Source organism: Globicephala melas, chromosome 10 (assembly GCF_963455315.2).
Source record: "Globicephala melas chromosome 10, mGloMel1.2, whole genome shotgun sequence".
Taxonomy (NCBI): domain Eukaryota; kingdom Metazoa; phylum Chordata; class Mammalia; order Artiodactyla; family Delphinidae; genus Globicephala; species Globicephala melas.
In genome coordinates, this window is record NC_083323.1 from 61661117 (window position 1) to 61684476 (window position 23360).

The 23360-nt window shown below is 38.5% G+C and overlaps 1 protein-coding gene across 3 annotated transcripts in view; it reads left to right on the forward strand.

Moving 5' to 3' along the window:
• TFCP2 (transcription factor CP2) overlaps positions 1-23360 on the forward strand; it is a 50897-nt gene that overhangs the window by 19682 nt on the left and 7855 nt on the right. For all 3 annotated transcript variants that reach the window (XM_030835053.2, XM_030835054.2, XM_030835052.3), the window contains exons 2-9: positions 14903-15054; positions 15600-15676; positions 16582-16687; positions 19199-19305; positions 20337-20489; positions 21209-21319; positions 22208-22296; positions 23038-23086. In XM_030835053.2, the coding sequence (XP_030690913.1) occupies positions 14903-15054; positions 15600-15676; positions 16582-16687; positions 19199-19305; positions 20337-20489; positions 21209-21319; positions 22208-22296; positions 23038-23086 (844 nt within the window). The remainder of the gene's footprint in view (positions 1-14902; positions 15055-15599; positions 15677-16581; positions 16688-19198; positions 19306-20336; positions 20490-21208; positions 21320-22207; positions 22297-23037; positions 23087-23360) is intronic.

The following is a 23360-nucleotide window of genomic DNA, read 5'->3' on the forward strand; positions in this document are numbered from 1 at the left end:
AGGGAAGCCCCCAGAATTGTTTTTTTTACTTGAATTTTGTATTGGGTATTGTTAAGGATCCAGTTTCATGTTTCCCCATATAGATATCCAGTTTTTCCAACATTGTTAATTAAAAAGTCAGTCCTTTTTTCACTGACCAGTGATAATCAGCTCTGTCATAAATCAAATTTTTGTATATGTGGGGTCAGTTTATGGGTTCTGTATTCGTGAAATAGTTTAATTTGTCTATCTGAGTCAATACCATTCTGTCTTAATTACTAAAAACTTCGAAATAATATTTGATATCTGACAGGGTAAATTTCTTATGTTTTTTCTTCTTAAGGAGTATCTTGGCTATTCTTGGTTTTGTTAATTGATAAAATTTTAGAATCAACTTGTCAAGTTGAATCTGTTGGGATATTGAGTGGGATAGAATCTGCAGATCAGTTTGGGAAAAATTGACATCTTTATAATATTCAGTCTTTCAGTCCTTGAACATGATATAACTCTCTATTTAAGACTTACCTGAATATTTCATAAATTTGTCCCTACTTTCATTACTCATTCAGATTCTCATTATTTCTTACCCAGACTGTTGCCTTAGCTTTAAACTGATCTCCCCCTATCTTTTGTCTCCTTTTTCCAAGAGGCAACCTAGCATAGTGAGATCTGGAGCTAGATTTAGGAGTATGAATTCTGGTTCTATCGGGATTAGACAAGTTCCTTAACCTCTGCTGCTTTAATTTAAAATAGAAATAATAATAATAGTACCCACCTCATGAGGTTCTTATGAAAATTAAATGAGTTAATATACGTATTATAAAACAATTAGGACAGTGTTAGGCAAAGAGTAAATGCTCAGTAAATGCTAGCTGTTATTATTGCTGTGATTTAAATTCTAGTAGTCTAACTCCAGTGCCTACACTCTTAATTCCTATACTTTACTGAAAGGAAGATGAGTTCAAGATACATTTTTCAGATATAAATTCATAGGACTTGTTAATGGGCATGAGATAAGGGAAAAGTATCAATCTAGGATTCCTTCAAGGGTTCTAGTTTGAGCATTCTGATGAATCGTTTGGCATCCAGTACAAGGGTGGGAGGACTAGGGGGAGGGGAGTTAGGCTGAGCAGGTTTGGAGGAAGATTGAGAGTTCTCTTTTGGACCTGGCCCATTTGATATCCTTGAGAGACATCAAAGAGGCAATGTTAGATAGGTATTTAAATATGGAATTTGGAGTTCAAAATAGAAGTCTGGACCTAGTAGATATGTTTGGGAGTCATCAGAATAAGGTATTATTTAAGTGTATGGGAATTAATGAGATCATCTGGGAGTGTAGAAAGAGAAGAGCCAAAATCAACTCCTGAGGTTTTATGGAGGAAGAGGGGTTGCCACAAGGGAGTTGAGGAGGCATTGCTGGCGAGGTAGGAAGAAAATTAGGAGAGGATATTCAGGAGGCCAGAGAGGAGAATAGCCAGTGTAGGAGTTACAGCTATGGTTTTTGGTTTTGTTTTTTAATATTTATTTAGGCTGCACCGGGTCTTAGTTGGGCACGCGGGATCTTCGTCGTGGCATGCGGGATCTTTAGTTGTGGCATGCGGACTTCTTAGTTGCGGCATGCGACCAGGGATCGAATCTGGGCCCCCTGCTTTGGGAGCTCGGAATCTTACCCACTGGACCACCGGGGAAGTCCCAGTTATAGCTCTGTTGAATGCTGCTGAGAGTCGAAGTAAGATGAGCCCAGAGAAGTGACTTTTAGTTTGGCTACATGGAAGTCATTGGTGACCAAGACAAGCCTTTCCATGGGGAGTGAAAGCCTGTCATGGTTTGAGGAATGAATCAGAGATGAGGAAATGGACACTCAATACATATAGATAATTTTAGTTATGAAAGATACAAAGTGTAGTAGTAGTTGAAGGGAGATGTGAGAAGAGTTTTTTTTGTTAAAGATGGGAGATACTCAAACGTGAATATATGCTAATGGGTATAATCCAATAAAGGGAGATTGATGGTACATGCATGGAGACAAACAAGGGAATAAAGTTCTTGGGAATTGAGAATGCATGGATTGTAAGTCTGTGGGTAAGGATTAGCCTTTCCTAGGAGGAGGAATTTTGCGTTCATTGTATCAGGAGCAAAAGAAAAGATGCTTTCAAGGCTTGTAGGTTTGGTAGTGAAAGATGCTTAGAAATATCGTATGAAAGATTTAATTAGTAAAATTGTATGTGGGGAGGCAGTTGTAAGTAACATGCAAATACTCAGAAGCTCTTCACAGGGGTGGTAGACAGCCAAGTGCTCACTAGAGATTTGATAATAAATGATAGCAGCATTTTCTGGACTATTCATCCACAAGTATAACCCAGTCATTGCTGAGTAACCTAATTATGATGACCTGGATTTTCTAATGGGATTATTACTATTCCTATTATTACTGTTGTTGTAATTATTTAAACAGTATTTATTGAGTGCCTACTACGGCCAGGCTTTGTTAATACTAGGATGACAAGACAGATGAGGTCCTTGCACTCTTTGGAGTTTGCATTCTTATGGAGGGAGGAGTAGTAAATAGATAGGTAGGTAGATAGATAGATAGACGGATATATAGACAAGGAAATTTCAGAAAAAAGTACCCTGATGAAAATGCGTACAATCTGCTTTAGGTAGAGTGACCAGGAATGTCTCTGTGTAGACCTGACAGTATAGCAGAGACCTGAAGGATGAAAATGAACCAGGCAGGCAGAATTCTGGAAGTTCAGCTTCTGGACAGAGGAATCAACCATTGCAAAAGCTTTGAGCCCTTTTTGTGAAATCAGTTAATTGACACTATCGTTCTGTTAGTGTGAATTGCACAGATAGCCATGTGCGGAGTATTAGCGTGCCTCACCTTTAGAAGTATCTTCGGAGCGTTGCACAGGAGCTCTTGATCACATTTTTTCCTCAGGAATGTTTTGAACAGGTGCTGCTTTACTTTATGCCAGGCATTGAGTGATAATAAAGAAGGATAAAACTTGGATAAAATTTGTTTACTGTTTCCTCTCTGCCTAAAACAGTGCCAGGCCCATAAGTGCACACAAAATATTGAGTGAATGGATAAATAAACTTGGATTTATATTTGCTATTTACTAGCCGTTTAACCATGGGCAAATTATTTAACATCTCAAATTACTAGATCCTCAGTTTCTTCAACTGGCAAATAAGGAGGGGAGACAGTTGCTCCTACCCCACAGTGTTATAGTGTGGATTAAGTGCTAGTTTACATGTAAAAAATCAATGGTAGTAGTTGAGTGGGAGTGGAGGGGAGCAAGGGAAGAGAGCTACAGTTTGTCAGCTGAAACTTTTAAAGAGGGAAAAGAGAGGTGGGGAGTATAATGAGAGATGAGACTGAACAAGTAACCTGGGTCGTTTGGAAGGGCCTTGAGTGCTGTGTTGAGCTAGTGCTTTATCACGATTTCATTGGGAAGCCACTGAAGCATTGTAAACAGAGTAGGGACATTTTAGATTTACATTTTTAAAGGTTACTCTGGCTGTAGATTGGAGGATAATGATAAAAAGCTAGTTATCATTCCTGAGAAGGGTTGAAGCTTAGTGAACTGGGTGTCTTTTGCTCTGCATATCCTTAGAAATGCAAATCAATTCTCTATCATCTGTTTATTCATCTATCTACCTACCTACCTATCTGCCTTCTGTCTACAAGAGGAGGGGAGCAAATAACAGATCTGCTTTGACTGCATCATCTCCAGGGAATATGTTGGCCATTTTAGAAGAAAGGACCTTCCTCAAAGATGTGGTCTGAAGGAGGAGAAATTTTCATAAGCCCTGCCACTGTGAGCATAAAGGGGAGAGGGATAGCTAAAGTCTTTTTACCATTTCATGGGACTGGTATTCTGATACTTTTAGGATTTCCCCAAAAGTCATTAGTGGTTAAAGCGTTAACAAACAGAAAAATGTCTGTGTTTGTCTTTCACTGCAGGGAGGAATGGGGGACTAGGGAGATTGTCCAGCTTTGAAGCTAGCTAGCTGGGCTTGGTAGCGGGGATGGAATGAGCGAGGCAGAAGAACCTCAAAGGTGGTGAGTGATTCTTGCTAGTGAAGAGGGAGGGAAGCTTAACTGCAAAACAAAGACAAAAACACAAACAAAAACAAAAGAACTGGTAGACATTTTGGACCTGAAAAGAAGCTTTGAAGTTCGGCAATATAGGGGCTAAGCGTGGTTTCCCTTAGTCACAGGAAAACAAGAACAAAAAACTATTGTTGTTTTCCCAGGTAGGTCATAATATGATGCTGGATATCAGATCTTTGAATACTGAAATGGGAGCTCTATTTTTTTTATCTCAAAACTGCCAGATTCCCTGGAATATAGAACCCATGGTTGTCATCCATCACCTAAATGGGAAGAGTCGGTGATTTCAGAAATTTAATGAAAGAGCCTGGTACTAATGATGCCACAGGTGATGTTTTCAATTAGCAGTGTTTTAATGAGATTTGTAGGCTGTAGGAGCTAATCCTGTAATGTTGGAAAAAAACAGAAAGCAGGCCTATATCTGGCAAATCTCCTGAGGTCGGGCTTTGCTGATTCAGGTTGCTTTGACTAAACTTTTAATATCTCACAAGCTCTCTGGAAGTAAATTTGTATCTGATATTGGTCAGATACTTTTCAGCTTCCAAAGTAAGTAAGGCTTCTTCACAGATTTGAAATGAGAAGTTTTTAGTGACTTTCTAAGTTAAAGGAAAATAAAAAACATTGCTTATAGAAGGAAATAAGTGGTAATTGGCAAATAATTCAGCATGGTAGAAATGAGGGAGATTCAAGAACTTGGAGGGGGACTCCACACTCCCAATGCAGGGGGCCCGGGTTCGATCCCTGGTCAGGGGACTAGATCCCACATTCTGCAACTACAGATCCCGCGTGCTGCAACTAAAAAGATCCCGTGTGCCGCAACCAAGACCCAGTGCAGCCAAATAAATAAATATTTAAAACGACAACAACAACAACAAAGACTTGGAGGGAAAAAAGAAATTAGCTTCATTTTTGGGTAAACTTTGAGATGTACATAATAAATGACAACAATTCAAATTTCTGGTCTCCTAACTGCTGAAGAATGGTTTATACCTAGAAGCATTTCTTAAAGTGTTTAAAGAACATTAAGCCCAGTATTGAGATCTGGGAAAAAGTGCCAGAAACAGTATTCATAAAGAAAGACTGTCAGATGACCAATATCTCTTTAAAGGACATCATCAGCATAAAATCCAGATGTGTTGTTTTATCTACTGCTTCCTTGTGTTTGGAGGTCATACCGAACAGTCCCTTTTCCAGGTTTGAAGTTGAAGTTTGAAGTTCCAGGGGAGTAGAGTTAAGCTACTCAGGGTAGAGTTGTATAAAGCACCTACCATAAACGTAGTAGGCCCTGTTGAGTTACGTAATCTTTACTATTTTTAAATAATTCATTTATGCTTCCTCAAGTATGAGTAATACTGTAAGGACAATGAACTGGAATGTAGGAAAACACTAGGTGTTTGTAGAATAATTTAATAAGATTTGTTGCTGTGCAGAGATAGAAATTTAGATGACAGTGATGCTCTGTGCTCTGTAAGGGGATCTTATCTATAACTTTTTTTTTTTGCGGTACGCGGGCCTCTCACTGTTGTGGCCTCTCCCGTTGCAGAGCACAGGCTCCGGACGCGCAGGCTCAGCGGCCATGGCTCATGGGCCCAGCCGCATCGCGGCATGTGGGATCTTCCCGGACCGGGGCACGAACCCGTGTCGCCTGCATTGGCAGGCAGACTCTCAACCACTGCGCCACCAGGGAAGCCCTATAACTTTTTTATTTAAATTAATTAATTAATTTATGTTTGGCTACATTGGGCTTTGTTGCTGTGCATGGGCTTCTCTCTAGTTGTGGTGAGTGGGGGCTACTCTTTGTTGCGGTGCGTGGGCTTTTCATTGCGGTGGCTTCTCTTGTGGAGCACGGGCTCTAGATGCATGGTCTTCAGTAGTTGTGTCATGCAGGCTCAGTAATTGTGGCTCACGGGCTCTAGAACGCAGACTCATAGTCGTGGTGCACGGGCTTAGTTGCTCCACGGCATGTGGCATCTTCCCGGAGCAGGGCTCGAACCTGTGTCCCCTGCATTGGCAGGCGGATTCTTAACCACTGTGCCACCAGGAAAGCCCCTCAGACTTCACTTTTGATGAAACCTGGTATCAGCATTTTTGGCAGCCATGTTACATTGCTTGTCTCACAGATAATTTTTTTTTTTTAAGTCCTGGTCTTTCTCACATATATTGGGCCATTTTGTTGTTGCTGTTGTTAGTACCAAGTGCATGACTTTATATTTATCCTTATTACATTTTATCCTGTTAGATTTAGCCTCCTATTCCAGCCAATTAGAATTACTTTAAAAGTTGATCCTATCATATATGAAATTGCTTTCCCTTCCCAGATTCCTGTCATTTGCATATTTGATCATCGTCCTCTTTAGTGTCCTCATCGAAGTCATTTATTTCTAAAACATGTTGCAGGGGACAGGTTTCTCTGGGGTCCTGTGGCGTATCACTAAACCTTCTTCTAGACTTACCTGCACTCTAGGTGCAGTTGTGTAGTTATCTTAAAGCCACTTAACTTATAGAATTCATATTTTTCACCTTCAACAAGGATATCAAGAGAGACTGGTTTATGCATTGCTGAAATCCAGATATATTTATGCTTATAGCATTCCCTGGTCAAACCATATTCAAAAAGGAAAATGAGATAGTTTGGTTATGGCTTCCAGTGATTCTTGGTGCCCTGCCTAAATAACTCATAAACTATTCTTTGAATAACCTTTTCTGCAGTCTTGCCTTGGACTTCATATCAGATCGCTCTGGTATAAGGTAGGAAGAATATACTCTTTTTTCATTTTGAAAATTGCTACTACAGACATAAAAAGCTAATATGATATTTGGCATTATCAGAATCATGAGATTTGTCTGAGTTTACACACAGAGTGTCACCAATGGATCTCATCTGCACATTCTTTGATTCTCCTGGTATATAATTTCATCCAGGTATATAATTTCATTCCAGGTACTTTTTGATAGTCTTATGTATCATGATCTATTAATCCCATATTTGGTGGTCTTTTTCTACTCTCAAGATGGTTTTTCTTTACAGAAAAGATAGAAGAAAAAAAAGGAATTGAGATGTTCTTCTGTCTCTGCTTTATATTAATTAGTAATATGCCATTTACATCAAAGAGTGTACCTGTGCCTTCTCTGATTTGCAAGCCTCAGCACATTCTGGGCTTCAGCTCCAGCTTGCTTCTTATATATATTGTTGCCACTTTCTAAAAAATGGTTTCTTTCCTTTTATATATTTAGTTTTCTTGTGCATGTCCTTCTAAGTCTGAGTTGATTGGTGACCTTTCCATCCAGTCTCTTGAGATACCTCCCTTCTTTTCTCCCTCTATCTCAGATAATGTGGGATTGGCAGATTTCATTTTTGAGAACTTTTTCCCATCTCAGACCTTGAGCTTGAGTCCTGTCTTCTTCACTGTTTGAAGCCTGCTCTCACTGTGTTCCTTCTTCTTCCAGCCTACCTGGTTTGGTTGCTTTCTTTTGAGGCTCTCACCACTTCCTCTTTTCCGATCAGTTTCTCTTTCTGAACCTAAGTTGATTGGTCAAACTTAGGTTCAGAATTATAATTCTACTTATTCTGCCATCTGGGTGATAGAACAATTAGCAAGGCAAATTTTTTACTATATATGCTGCTTCCTAGTTGAATGAGATTTTTCACCAGATGTTCAGGTAGCAAAAATCTTTTACCACTTTGTGACAGAGGGCTCCTACCAAGAAAGTCAGTTTAATTTCACCATTACTCGGTAGTTAGGGCATCTCACTGGCTTCATGTTAAAACTTGCAGGGCTATCTTTCCTGGCCAGGTGTCCTCCCTGATCTGCCCTTCCATCCTTCCCACAAATCCAAGGAAATCAGTCTACTGTCCTCTCCTCTTTAAAAGTGTTATTACCAATTATTTACTGGATGTTTTTTTCTTTTGAAGCTGACCCCAGTGTAGGGTGTAGTCTTTTCAGTTCTTGCCTTTTCATTCTGTAACTAACATAGGGATATTGACATGTTTTATTTCATGTTTTATTTTCATAGTGGTGGAGTCTAAATAAGTGTTATAAATAGGGAAGTTAGAAGTTCATGGCATTTTTTTAAAAAATAAATTTATTTATTTATTTTTGGCTGAATTGGGTCTTTGTTGCTGCGCGTGGGCTTTCTCTAGTTGCAGTGAGCAGGGGCTACTCTTCATTGTGGGGCTACTTCTCATTGCTGTGGCTTTGCTGTAGAGCACGGGCTCTAGGTGTGCAGGCTTCAGTAGCTGTGGCTTGCAGGCTCTAGAGCACAGGCTCATGGCACACGGGTTTAGTTACTCTGCGGCACGTGGGATCTTCCCAGACCAGGTCTCGAACCCGTGTCCCCGGCATTGGCAGACGGATTCTTAACCACTGCGCCATCAGGGAAGCCCAGAAGTTCATGGCATCTTATTGTCCCAAGTTAGTTTCTAATTTCCTTAGGTGCTGTGGACATCTGTCTGTTTGCCTCTTACTCAAGGTAAAGTTCATCAAACCTCACCCTCTCTTTACTCCAGGCTCTCTAGAAGAGGGTTTCAAGAAATGGTAAGCCTGAGGGAGAAGGTTAAACCATAGCTGTGCATTAGTAGAGACCATTAAGAGGCTGTCTTATGTCACAGGGTAACTTATACCTCAGAGGACCCTGAAGCAGCTCTTCATGGAATCCCAGTTACATACAGGAAAGATCATACCTGATACTGTTTCTGTTCCTCAGTTACTTCCACTCAAATGCTTTCTGCTAGGCCTCTACTCTCAGGTGTGGATTTCTGCTTAGCAGTGCACATTTTTAACATATACTTATCTTTAACAGGTAAGATTTCTATATCCTTATATTTGATCAGAGATACTGTGAGATGTTGAAAATTCGAAAATGATCAAAATGTATTAGGGCTGGACTTCCCTGGTGGTGCAGTGGTTGGGAATCCGCCTGCCAATGCAGGGGGCACGGTTTTGAGCCCTGGTCCGGGAAGATCCCACATGCCGTGGAGCAGCTAAGCCCGTGTGCCACAACTACTGAACCTGCGCTCTAGAGCCTGCGAGCCACAACTACTGAGCCCGTGTGCCTAGAGCCCATGCTCCGCAACGAGAAGCCACTGCAATGAGAAGTCCACGCATGCAACAAAGAGCAGCCCCCGCTCACTGCAACTAGAGAAAGCCTGTGTGCAGCAATGAAGACCCAATGCAGCCAAAAATAAATAAATAAAGTTATTTTTAAAAAATGTATTAGGGCTGAATATTCTGGAGAAACAAATAAAAATATAAATCATGTCAACATGTGTTTACTAAACACACAAAAGAGAAGTTACTCCCTTTAAATAGCTCATGTTTCATTGGAATGAATAAGTATATGAGGCAATCAAAGAATATAATAAAATGCTGAATTATACATGGGTAGCAACTACTTAGAGTCCACTAGAGTTGGTTTTCCAAATCTGTACTCAATTTATGTCTGAGAAGGAGCAGCCTTCTGTATTTCTAAAATTGTTTCTTGCTGAATTTGTTTGTTATAGTTTTGGTGTAAACAGGGGCCTAGAGCTGGGTTTGCCAGTGACCTTTAGCCCCCACCTCTGGGAATGTGGAACTGAGTGGTATTCTTGCTCCTGCAGCAGAGTGAAAGCAACACAGTGTGGTGGGAACATGAGTAATTCAAATATATTTGAGCATTTTAGATTTTAAAATCTCTCATGAGATAACACAGTTTTGTGTATTTCGGTTGGCTGTGCTGTTTTGAGGTAATTTTAGGGGTAGCTTTTAGAATCAATTTTAGAATTCCAGCCTCAAGTGACAGTCCTTTGCTTAGTCGTGAGGGGTTAGGTGTAATGCCATATTATATTGAGAAGACTAGGAACTGTTGTTATATATTAACTTTACTAGGCACTGATACTTGAGAAGAAAAAAACCCCCTACACTCATAATGTTTCAGCTGTTGCTATGTTGCAAAATCCAGTTTGCCTTGATTCCTGGTAATAGCCACTAATCTTTCAAGGAATTATCAGCTATGATGCATTTGAGGATGATAAGGCAACAAAGTCTCCTAAAGACTAATCTCATGTTTCTTAATTTTGTAGTGTTTTGCTTTATTTTCTATACTGTTTGCTGTGGGAACAGTGGTAGCTTCCTGATTTTGAGAAGAGGAAGAACTGGGACAGTACTTTTTTAGAAACCCCAGTGCTTCTGCAGTTTTGTATAATCTCAAGGGAACAATAGTATGTTTTGCCTGACAAATTAATATGGACAGAAAGAATTCCCCACCTTCTCCACTCTTAACCCCACCCCTGTAAGCAAAACACACACACCTTCAGGCCTAAGGAAGAGGAAAAGCACCCTTTGTTTTTCTTGCCTTTGAAATACTTTTTAGCAACAAGAAACCTGTGTTTCATAAACACTGGTTTATATCTCTGCTGACTGGATTCAACTCATAACATGTCTTTGCTATTTAGACATCAGCAGAAAGAGAAATTTCTTTTTTTCTAGCCCTCCCTTTTTTTTTTTTTTAACATTCATGCCATTAAATTTTTATTGTACCTATGTGTATTCTTAGGTCAATAATGAGAACATTTGCTGCTTGTTTTATATTCCAGTAAGAATTTATAATCTTATATATATGATTCATATGATTGCAGTCACTTTTCTATTAATTGTTGTTTTTGCCTGAATGTAATAACCTTATAATCTAATGTTTGGGGATAATGTAGACTGCTGAGGGATATAGGTGCATATAAGGAATGCCTTTCCATCTCTAGATAGTAAAATTGATTTTGATCTCTTTGTTTTACAGTATAAGCATAATATTTAAATTACAGGTAAAGGTTTGAGTGTATTTCATTTTGAATGTGGGGAATGTTGACAGGAATCACTGGATCCCTGACCTCTAACCCTTTAGAATCTCAGTTGGTTTTTTTATGTTATGTATCTGTTGCCTTTCTTTTATACCTGGAAGTACTCTGTGGCCTATACATATTTTTTCTATTTAAAAAAAAAACTTCATTGTAGAAAATTTCAAACATATATAAACAAAACAGTGTAATGAACCCTCTTGTACCTATCCCCCAGCTTTAAAAATTACAACGTTACTACTCTTTTATCATTTATACCATTTCCCATCCTCCAGTCAATAATTTATTTTTTTCTTTTAGGTAAAATTTATATGGATTGAAATGCACAAATTTCAGCTGTACAGTTACGACCGTGTAACCCACACACATCTAAACATAATATAGAACACTTTTCTCTCCCCAGGAAGTTCCCTGTATACCTTCCAAGTCAGTCCCTGCCCTGCTAGCAAGCCACTGTTCTCTTTAATTTTGCCTGTTTTAGAACATCACATAAATGGGATCATGCATGATATATTCTTTTTTTCTGGCTGCTTTTCTTCAGTATCATGTCTGTGAGCTTCATCCATTTTGTTGCATTCCTTGTTTTGCTGAGTAGTATTCCATTGTATGAGTATACCATAGTTTGTAATCCATTTTCTTAATTATGAACATTTGGACTCTTTCCAGTTTTTGCTTTTATGCTATGGACATTCATGTATAAGTCTGTGGTTGGTCTTATATTTTCATTTCTCTTGGATAAATACATATGAGTAGAATTGCTGGATCAACGGACGGATGCGTGTTTACTCTTGTAAGAGACTGCCTAACCTTTTTCTAAAGTGGTTGTATCATTTTACATTCCTACTGGCAAAGTATGAGAGTCCTAGTTAGTCTACAGCCTTGCCAATATTTGGGTTGTCATTCTTTTTCATTTTAACTGTTCTAGTGAGTATATGTACATATTTTTTAAATTAAAATACATTTTATTTTGAGAATTTCATGGCATGTCTTGAGATAATTTGAAATACTCTTTAATTTGGTACAGCTCTTAAGATCCTTTTAAAGTTTGATCTGGACTGAATGCTGATCACAACAGTTGGTCTCCAAGGCCCAGAATATTCTTTCTCACTAACCATGGCTAGGACTTCTGAGGGGAAAAAAAATTTTTTTTTTAACATCTTTATTGCAGTATAATTGCTTTACAATGGTGTGTTAGTTTCTGCTGTATAACAAAGTGAATCAGTTATACATATACATATATCCCCATATCTCCTCCCTCTTGCCTCTCCCTCCCACCCTCCCTATCCCACCCCTCTAGGTGGTCACAAAGCACCGAGCTGATCTCCCTGTGCTATGCAGCTGCTTCCCACTAGCTATCTATTTTACATTTGGTAGTATATATAAGTCCATGCCACTCTCTCACTTCGTTCCAGCTTACCCTTCCTCCTCCCCGTGTCCTCAAGTCCATTCTCTACATCTGCGTCTTTATTCCTGTCCTGCCCCTAGGTTCTTCATAACCTTTTTTTTTTTTAGATTCCATATATATGTGTTAGCATACGGTATTTGTTTTTCTCTTTCTGAATTACCTAACTCTGTATGATAGACTCTAGGTCCATCCACCTCACTACAAATCTCAATTTTGTTTCTTTTTATGGCTGAGTAATATTCCATTGTATATATATGCCACATCTTATTTATCCATTCATCTGTCGATGGACACTTAGGTTGCTTCCATGTCCTGGCCACTGTAAATAGAGCTGCAGTGAACATTGTGGTACATGACTCTTTTTGAATTATGGTTTTCTCAGGGTATATGCCCAGCAGTGGGACTGCTGGGTCATATGGTAGTTCTATTTTTAGTTTTTAAAGGAACCTCCATACTGTTCTCCATAGTGGCTGTATCAGTTTACCTTCCCACCAACAGTGCAAGAGGGTTCCCTTTTCTTCACACCCTCTCCAGCATTTACTGTTTGTAGATTTTTTGATGATGGCCATTCTGACTGGTGTGAGGTGATACCTTATTGTAGTTTTGATTTGCATTTCTCTAATGATTAGTGATGTTGAGCATTCTTTCATGTGTTTAGTGGCTATCTGTATATCTTCTTTGGAGAAATGTCTGTTCAGGTCTTCTGCTCATTTTTGGATTGGGTTGTTTGGTTTTTTGATATTGAGCTGCATGAGCTGCTTGTAAATTTGGGAGATTAATCCTTTGTCAGTTGCTTCATTTGCAAATATCTTCTCCCATTCTGAGGGTTGTCTTTTCGTCTTGTTTATGGTTTCCTTTGCTGTGCAAAAGCTTTTAAGTTTCATTAGGTCCCATTTGTTGTTTTTGTTTTTATTTCCATTTCTCTAGAAGGTGGGTCAAAAAGGATCTTGCTGTGATTTCTGTCATAGAGTGTTCTGCCTATGTTTTCCTCTAAGAGTTTGATAGTGTCTGGCCTTACGTTTAGGCCTTTAATCCATTTTGAGTTTATTTTTGTGTATGGTGTTAGGGAGTGTTCTAATTTCATTCTTTTACATGTAGGTGTCCAGTTTTCCCAGCACCACTTATTGAAGAGGCTGTTTTTTCTCCATTGTATATTCTTGCCTCCTTTATCAAAAATAAGGTGACCAGGGCTTCTCTGGTGGCGCAGTGGTTGATAGTCCGTCTGCCGATGCAGGTGACACGGGTTCGTGCCCCAGTCCGGGAAGATCCCAGATGCTGTGGAGCGGCTGGGTCCGTGAGCCATGGCCGCTGAGCCTGCGCATCCAGAGCCTGTGCTCCACAACGGGAGAGGCCACAGCAGTGAGAGGCCCACGTACTGCAAAAAAAAATAATAATAATAAGGTGACCATATGTGTGTGGGTTTATCTCTGGGCTTTCTATCCTGTTCCACTGATCTATATTTCTGTTTTTGTGCCAGTACCATACTGTCTTGATTACTGTAGCTTTGTAGTGTAGTCTGAAGTCAGGGAGCCTGATTTCTCCAGCTCCATTTTTCTTTCGCAAGATTGCTTTGGCTATTCGGGGTCTTTTGTGTTTCCGTACAAATTGTGAAATTTTTTGTTCTAGTTCTGTGAAAAATGCCATTGGTAGTTTGATAGGGATTGCATTGAATCTGTAGATTGCTTTGGGTAGTATAGTCATTTTCACAATGTTGATTCTTCCAGTCCAAGAACATGGTATATCTCTCCCTGAGGGGAAATTATTTCTAATCTTTTCCATCCATTTTAGCCCCTATTGTTTCTGAAATATTTTCTCATATATTTACTCTTTGCAGCGAATGTGGTTCCCATTTTATAGATGAAGGAATGAAGACTCAAGAGAGCTTGCCCAAGATTTGCCCAAAGGTTCTAGAGACTGAAAGCTAGGATTTCAAACTTGGTCCAGTACTCTTTAGCACATAAAAATGAGCAACATATTAGAACTCATTGGATGTGTCTCTTTGGTTTGCAAGTTTAGATAAACTGTGAAGTATAAGAAGCTTTTTCTTGGAGGAGATAGCTGGTAGGGATATATCAATATTAGTTGTATTCCACAGAATGTAAACTGACCTTGAAATATATACTGGTCATTGATTTGTGCTTTTCATGTGGTTTCTTGGAATTTTGGTTATTGTTTTAATCCTTAGAGTAGATGAGCTGATGTGGTTATAAAGATTCTGCAGTTGGTACCTTTCTGGGAACAAATACATTACTGAGTGTCCTAAATTGACATTTGGGAACTCTGCATACAATTTTCAGAGCCCTTTTAGGAGTCCCTGTCTATGATTCCTAGAAACACTCTCTTTGGACACTTAAGTGGTTTTAATAGTGAATGTCTGTCATTGCCCACATTGTTGTGGTCAGAGGGATATTACAGCAGGTAATCTGAACTGAATGGTTAGGAAGAAACTTCTCCAAGGTGTGTCATGTTTATGGTTTTCCAAAGCGAATTGCAGTTAAATGGTTTCATTAATAAATCGGCTCTTACACCATTGTCAGATGTTAAAGTAAGTCATTTGTTTGTTTTATTTCAGTGATGTCCTAGCATTGCCCATTTTTAAGCAAGAAGAGTCAAGTTTGCCTCCAGATAATGAGAATAAAATCCTCCCTTTTCAATACGTGCTTTGTGCTGCCACCTCTCCAGCAGTGAAACTCCATGATGAAACCCTGACATATCTCAATCAAGGTTAGATATGGTGTTATTCATTAGTATTATTGCAGACCTGCTGGATTCATGATATTTAATTAGGTACACTTATATGTAAAAAGTACATCTTTCTAGTGTGACCTGTTAAAGTCAAAGCCTCAGTGTCGTATTTGATATATATTACTGGTTTCTTTTGTCTACCTGTCCATTTTTAGTTCCAGTCTCCCTCTTTCTAATCCATGTTCCCTGGACATCCCCAGTGGTCACTGTCTGAGAAGTATTACTGTATCCAGCTCTATTATTTACCAGTTGTGTGGCCTTGGACAAGTTGATTAAATTCTGTGTTTCAATTTCCTCATATGTGAAACTGGAATTGATAATACCTTAGAGAATTGTATCAATTAAATGACATAATTTATGAAAACACTTAGCACTGTGCCTAGCATACAGTAAAGGATTATGGTTGTTACTAATACTAATAATGTTATATACTCTTGTATATTCAACCAACTGAATTTCATTCTTTCTGAATCTTGGGAAGTTAATTTATGATGAATATAATATGTAGTTACTTTTTGTTCTAGGCCAGTCTTATGAAATCCGAATGCTAGACAATAGGAAACTTGGAGAACTTCCAGAAATTAATGGCAAGTTGGTGAAGGTAAAAGAAAACAAGTAAATCATTCCTCTCCATAATATCCTTTTACTGACCCTTTTTGGATTAATATTTTTTCTTTCATAAAGGGCTTGGTGGTGTCTCTTACCTGCTACAGTTTGCTAGCAGAGTGGTAAACTGTTGTGTTACTTCTTTGGGGTCAGAGTGAGCCCACCTATTCACATGGATTTTTCAGAGCTGCAGAAACGAAAGCTTAGCACTCCATGTCAGGAGAGTCTCATGGCTCATTGAAGTTCTTTTTGGGTGGAATAAATTAACCTCTTCGAGATCTTTAGAGAAGTTCCAGTGTCTCTTTGGATACGTGGTCTAGTAGCAAAGAAACCAGAAGCTACTGTTGATGAATAGCAGTTTTCTTAATCTGGACTGACAGTAATGAATTCACAGTATAATTGAGACAGAGGAGTTTGGTCAGCTGCTGTAGAAGATGATGAGAGGGATATTAATAGGCACTTCCACAAAAGGAAGGTTGATGGAAACAGCCCCTACCTACCCTCAGTGTTTACAGGTTGTATGGTGGGTTAGCAAGCAGGGGACTTGGTGAGATTTTCACATGTATCTGAAGAGCTGAGCCAGATGTCACACGGTAACAGTAGAGGCATGTAGAAATGCTTCCAGTGGAGTCCTTTATGCCTAGTTACCAATCAGGGCTGATGTTTAAGCCAAGTTTTAAATATGGTACTAGTTAACTATAATATAGATTATATTTGAGCAATTATAAAGTTTGCCTTGAAATACAGTATGGTATGGGTTTTAGAGTAAAACAGGTCTCAAGAAAAATAATTTTAAGTTGTGTCTGGAAACCAACTGGGGGTGACTCCTGCTAGTTTTCCTTTGTCAGCACTGATTTTTAAGGGATCCTGTTAACATTTGATTTTGTTGCTTCCTTTTAGAGTATATTCCGTGTCGTGTTCCATGACAGACGGCTACAATACACTGAACATCAGCAGCTGGAGGGCTGGAGGTGGAACCGACCTGGAGATAGAATTCTTGACATAGGTAAGTTAAGAGAATCTGTTGCCCAGGAAATGCCTATAACTATGGTCTGAGAATTGGTTTTCTTTCCTTGATGTTTACTTTGATTCAAAATGCTTCAGGGGCTCAATTAACGTGAACCTAGAAGTGGTTATTGATTAAGCATAAGAAATTACTGATATAATGATTCCAAAACTGAAGTTGAAAGTGTAGACACTTCAGTTCTGTAACAGTTGCATCCATAACTTGAGGGTGAGTTTTTGTTTTTTAAATTTAGTTGTGGTAAAATATACATAACATAAAATTTACCATTTTAACCATTTTTTTTTTTTGCGGTACGCGGGCCTCTCACTGTTGTGGCCTCTCCCCTTGCGGAGCACAGGCTCCGGACGCGCAGGCTCAGCGGCCATGGCTCACGGGCCCAGCCGCTCCGCGGCATGGGGGATCTTCCCGGACCGGGGCACGAACCTGTGTCCCCTGCATCGGCAGGCAGACTCTCAACCACTGCGCCACCAGGGAAGCCCCCTTAACCATTTTTAAGTGTACATTTCAGTTGCATTAAGTACATTCACATTGTTGTGCAACCGTCACTACCATCCATCTCTAGAACTTTTTTCATCTTGCAAAACTGAAACTCTGTACTCATGAAACAATAACTTCCCATTCCCTCCGCTCCCCAGTCCCTGGTAACCACCATTCTACTTTTTGTCTGTATCAATGTGACTACTGTAGGTGCCTCAGATAAGTGAAATCATTCAGTGTTTGTCTTTTTTGTGATTGGGTTATTTCAGTTACCATAATCCTCAAGATTCATACATATAGTAGCATGTGCCACAACTTCCTTCTTTTTGGGAACCCTTGTGCACTGTTGTGGGAATGTAAGTTGGTACGGTCACTATGGAAAACAGTATGGAGGTTTCTCAAAAAACTAAAAATAGAACTACCATATGACCCAGCAATTCCACTCCTGGGTATATATCCAAAAGAAACAAAAACAATTCAAAAAGATACATGCAGGGGCTTCCCTGGTGGCGCAGTGGTTGAAAGTCCGCCTGCTAATGCAGGGGATACGGGTTCGTGCCCCAGTCCAGGAAGATCCCACATGCCGCGGAGTGGCTGGGCCTGTGAGCCATGGCCGCTGAGCCTGTGCGTCCGGAGCCTGTGCTCCGCAATGGAAGAGGCCACAATAGTGAGAGGCCCGCGTACCGCAACAAAAAAGATACATGCACCCCAGTGTTCATAGCAGCATTATTTACAGTTGCCAAGATATGGAAGCAACCTAAGTGTCCATCAACAGATAAATGTATAAAAAAGATGTGAGATATATATACACACATACACACACACTTACATACATATATATATTTATACACACATATACACACAATGGAATATTAGCCATAAAAAAAACGAAATTTTACCATTTGCAGCGACATGGATGTCATTATGCTAAGTGAAATAAGTCAGATAGGGAAAGACAAATGCTGTATGATATCACTTATATGTGGAATCTAAAAAATACAACAAACTAGTGAATGAAACAAAAAAGAGTTTTTTTTTTCTTAAATCCTAAAGGGAAGGATCTTTACAAACACACATGCAGCCTCTCTTTGTGAATGTACTTTTAATTCTGGCATCTGTGTCTTTGATCTCTTATTGGTTGTCATCTCCTATTGGTAAGCATAGTTGTTAAACAAATCTAAGTACTACTATTTTTATCTGAGAAAACACTGGTTCTCCTACAGATATCTTGATATATATTTGATAAACTGGCTTTAGGATAAATCCAACGTAGCTAATGCTGTGGAGTGGAACCCACTTAATGCTTTCTTGTTTGAATCATTGATACTAAAACAGTAGAAAACTTATAGCATAGTTATGATAATAAATATCAGCCTGGCCTTATCCCCCAGTTTGAATATTAATAGAAGTCAGGGAATGATATTTAAATATATGCCATATGGACTGGAAAGCAAAGTTCTAAAGCCCATTCATTTTTCTTCCCTCCTGAGAATAAGATGTGTCACTCTGTTATAGGATTCTTTGATGACTTCATAAGTCAGCATCAATTGTTACGTTAAATTTTCCCCACTTAATATTTGTGATAACAACACTTTCTGCCTTTATTCAGACACTCTGCTTTATCCTTCTATGACAATCCTCTTAGTTTACTTCTAGCAGTAATACTAACCTTAAAACTGTAAGTGAAGCAGATTGTAAATTAAATTTTTCATGACACTAGAGCCAGTGTGTAGACTAAATCTATCTTTAAATAGAATTTTGGCACATTAAAAGGAAACTACTTTTAAATTGTCTTATTGTAAAAACTTTTTTAAATGGAAAAAAGATACTCAAAAGGAAAGTATTTAGGTCAATTTTAGGTCAAATCAAACTCTTTTTATTGGCAAAAAAAAGGTTTAAGGTATGATACACAAAAATCTTGGTAATTAGGGACCAATAATATAAGAATCAGTGCTTTCTTATTTAAACCCAGTAGCACTCAGAATTGTTCAATGATAACCATTTGTTTCTCAGATATCCCAATGTCTGTGGGTATAATCGATCCTAGGGCTAATCCAAACCAACTAAATACAGTGGAGTTCCTGTGGGACCCTGCAAAGAGGACATCTGTGTTCATTCAGGTAAGACACTGCAGATAGGGCTCCAGTTTTGAAGAGGATCTCTTACTACCAGTTTGGTTCTTAAAGGATAAAACATGTTGAATTTGAAATCTTTACAGGGTTGAATCTCTCAACAAGTGCAGACTTACTCAACATGTGCCTGAAAGCAATGAGGAGTTTCTGAATTGCTCTTCTAATTTCCCCAATTTATTTATTTGTTTCTCTCAAAAATACTTGCTAGTGGTTGCATAATATTTTATTCTTTGGCTGTACTTACCTAACAATTATTTAGCTTTGAGAATGTTCTAATTTTTCACTATTATCCAAGAAGTTATTTTGAACATCTTTATACTTAGAATTTGATTTGCATATCTGATTATGTCCTTTGGGTAGATTGCTTGAAAAGTCTTATTTGTTAGAGTTTATTTGTATGATAACCAATAGTTTGAGCACTTCTCATCAGGTAGTCACTGTGTTAAGTAAATACTTTTTATACATGATTTTACTTAAGACTTTCAAAAATAATCCTGTGTTGTAAGAATAGTCCTTGAGGCTTAGAGAAAATAACTTACCCAAGCTAGTATTTGGTCAACCAAGATTCCACTATTAAGATTACCAAGATCTTGGACTTTATGCAGTAGCCTAGCAAACCTTTTTCTTCCTATTGCTTGTGAGCTTTCATATTTACTGTGTTCCCAGCATGGATGGTGCCTGTGCTTTCTAAAATCTACCTTAAAGTTCAGGAAAGTTTTACTAACAGAAACCATTTCTCTTTTATGTTAGCTCTGTCTTTTCTGAAACGATTAATGAATGCCTCACAGTAGCTTTTTGTTAACATTAGATCTGTACATTTACTTTGTTTGCATTTGTAAATCGTTTAAGTTTTCCTCATTTCCTCATGAGAGTGTGAATTCTTCATGATCAAAAAGAGAGGAAAAGTTTCTTTGTAGGTGTTTAAAGGTTTTGCTGTTAGTAGTTGCCCCAAAAATGTTGCTGACTGGTTTGGCTAGCTAACAGTACTGAAACCTGGCTGGATGTTGCATTCTTTTCAGGTGCATTGTATTAGCACAGAGTTCACTATGAGGAAACATGGTGGAGAGAAGGGAGTGCCATTTCGAGTACAAATCGATACCTTCAAGGAGAATGAGAACGGGGAATATACTGAGCACTTACACTCAGCCAGCTGCCAGATCAAAGTCTTCAAGGTACTCCTGGGCGCTGTGCTGGCCCTTGGAACTTTCCCTCTCGTCCTTCATTTGCAACATTAGTCACCAAGTGAGAACGTCAGCTTGTCCCATCTTCAAAAACTATGAAAGCTCAGCCTAAATTAGAGTTATTGAAATAATTACTGATATGCCCGGTAAAGAAATTTAAATAGGGATGGTCATGGGAGAAGGGGAACTTGGAAAAGGGATCATATGGATATCATATGGATAGATACCTTCTCATTGCGAAAGATTCATTAATACAGCAGTATTCAGAGCACGACACTGAAGTCCCCCTTTACCACTCTTACCCTGACTCCCCAACCTCTCCCCAGAGGTGACCACTGTCAATAATTTCATATGTATCTTTCTAGTTCCCTTCTGTGCTCTTATATACACAGGTACCTAGATATACACATATTTTCTTTTCTTTGAAACATAAATGGGATTTTATGAGTTGTTTTGAAGCTTGTTTTTTTCAGTTACTATGTGCTTTAGAGATGTTTCCACGTCTGTAGCTATAGATCTCTCATTCTTTTTCAACTCCATCACACATTTAAATATCCTATTTTCAGACTTAGATGTAATGATGGATCTTGTCTTTACCTCATTGTACATACCTTTTTGTTTCACATGTGACTATTTTAAGTTCGTAGAAGTAATATTGTTGAGTCGAAGGGTGAGTATGTGAGTTTGAAACAAAATATTTCTCATTTTAGCCCAAAGGTGCAGACAGAAAACAAAAAACAGATAGGGAGAAAATGGAGAAACGAACGCCTCATGAGAAGGAGAAATATCAACCTTCCTATGAGACAACTATACTCACAGAGGTAAAAGGATTTCTTTTGGTGACAATTTCAATCAGTACTTTTTACTCTTAAAAGAAAAATACAATTTTTTTGCGATATACAGTTGACCCTTGAACAACACAGGTTTGAACTGCATGGGTTCATTTATACATAGATTTTTTTTCCCACTAAATATGTACTACCGTACTACATGGTTTGCAGTTCATTGAATCCAAGGATGCAGATACAAAGGGCTGACTGTCAAGTTATACCCGGATTTTTGACTGTGGAGGGGGAGACGGTGCTCCTAATACCTGCGTTGTTCAAGGGTCAACTGTATACATATATCATTATGTTGTATACCTAAAACTAATATGATGTTCATGTCAATTATATTTCAATTTAAAAAAAAAGAAACATCACTTCCAGTCTGGTCAAAACTTACTTGTCCTCTTAGTTGTGAGGGCCTCTGAGGAATTAAGATTTACTAATCAAGATGTGCTATTCGACAAATGAACTTATCTACAAAACAGAAATAGAGTTACAAATGTAGAAAACAAACTTACGGTTACCAGGGGGTAAGCTGGGGGAAGGATAAATTGGGAGACTGGGATCGACATATACACACTACTGTGTAAAAAACAGATAACTAATAAGGACATACTGTATAGCACAGGGAACTCTACTCAGTATTCTGTAATGGCCTATATGGGAAAAGAATCTTAAAAAGAGTGGATATATGTATATGTATAACCGATTCACTTTGCTGTATACCTGAAACTAATGCAACATTGTAAATCAACTATACTCCAATAAAATTAAAAAAAAAAAAAGATGTGCCATTTGAGTAACAGTAGTACATCTTTGTGGAATTTTGACACAGAAAGAGTCAAATGTACTTTCTCTGTCTAAGTTGTCCTTTGTTTTTAGTGTTCTCCATGGCCCGAGATCACATATGTCAATAATTCCCCATCACCTGGCTTCAACAGTTCCCATAACAGTTTTTCTCTTGGGGAAGGGTAAGTCTGGGAAATTGGCTTGTGTTTGTCCTAAATATGTATTCTTTCGTTATGTCTCCATAAACAAAATCTTTCCAAATCAATAAGACCTTCTACTTGGTCAGTCTTTGATGGACTTATATATTAACTGAGGTTTGGGTTATCTTCAAAAGAGACTGAAAGAGTTTTTATGTAGCCTTTTTCCCCCTCTATTATTTATTTATTTTATTTTATTTCATTTGTTTTGGCCACGCCACAAGGCTTATGGGATTTAGTTTTTCATTGCCCTTACGGCCCTCGGCAGTGAGAGCGCAGAGTCCTAACCTCTGGACCTGCAGGGAATTCCCTTTTCCCCACTATTAGGAAACAGCATTTATGGTCAGTTTTTAGTGATTCAGGGAATGAATTTTCTGTGTTTTTCCCTTCTCCCTCTTACTGCTTCTCTTAAAGTTATTTCACTTCCTGATCAGAGTGGTCGTTGGGAATTGAAACACAGTTGTGCAAACAGTAAAATCTGTTTGGTTACTTATTAAGAATGATCCCAACACCTAATTATTATGAATCTTTGATAATTGGGGGAAGAAGGTGAAGATGAGCTAAAATAATAGATAATAGAAGTATTGGATCCAAGAGTAAGAATGTTTTATGAGATAGCACAGATTCCCTTAAATCTCTAGCTTAAGACTTATGATGATGAAGAATGAGGCGATGAACCCTAGTATGTGTCATGAACTCATCCTTTCATTTTAAATGTTTCTTTAGAAATGGTTCACCAAACCACCAGCCAGAGCCACCCCCTCCAGTCACAGATGTAAGTCTAAAGTTATATAAATGTCAGTTATTATAGTCTAATAGTCTGATGTCTAATAATACTTTGGTGACTGTGTAATTCAGTAGAAATGCCCAACTTTTAGGGAGTATTATTCATTCACTAAGCAAACATTTATTGAATTTTGGCCTGAACCAGATACTGTGCTGTATTTAAGGAACTTTCAGTCTAGTGGGGAAGATAAGGATGGAATTCCATGGATATCTTGCATGGTTAGAGAAAGAAGACTGATGTATAAACAACTTCCAAGCAAACT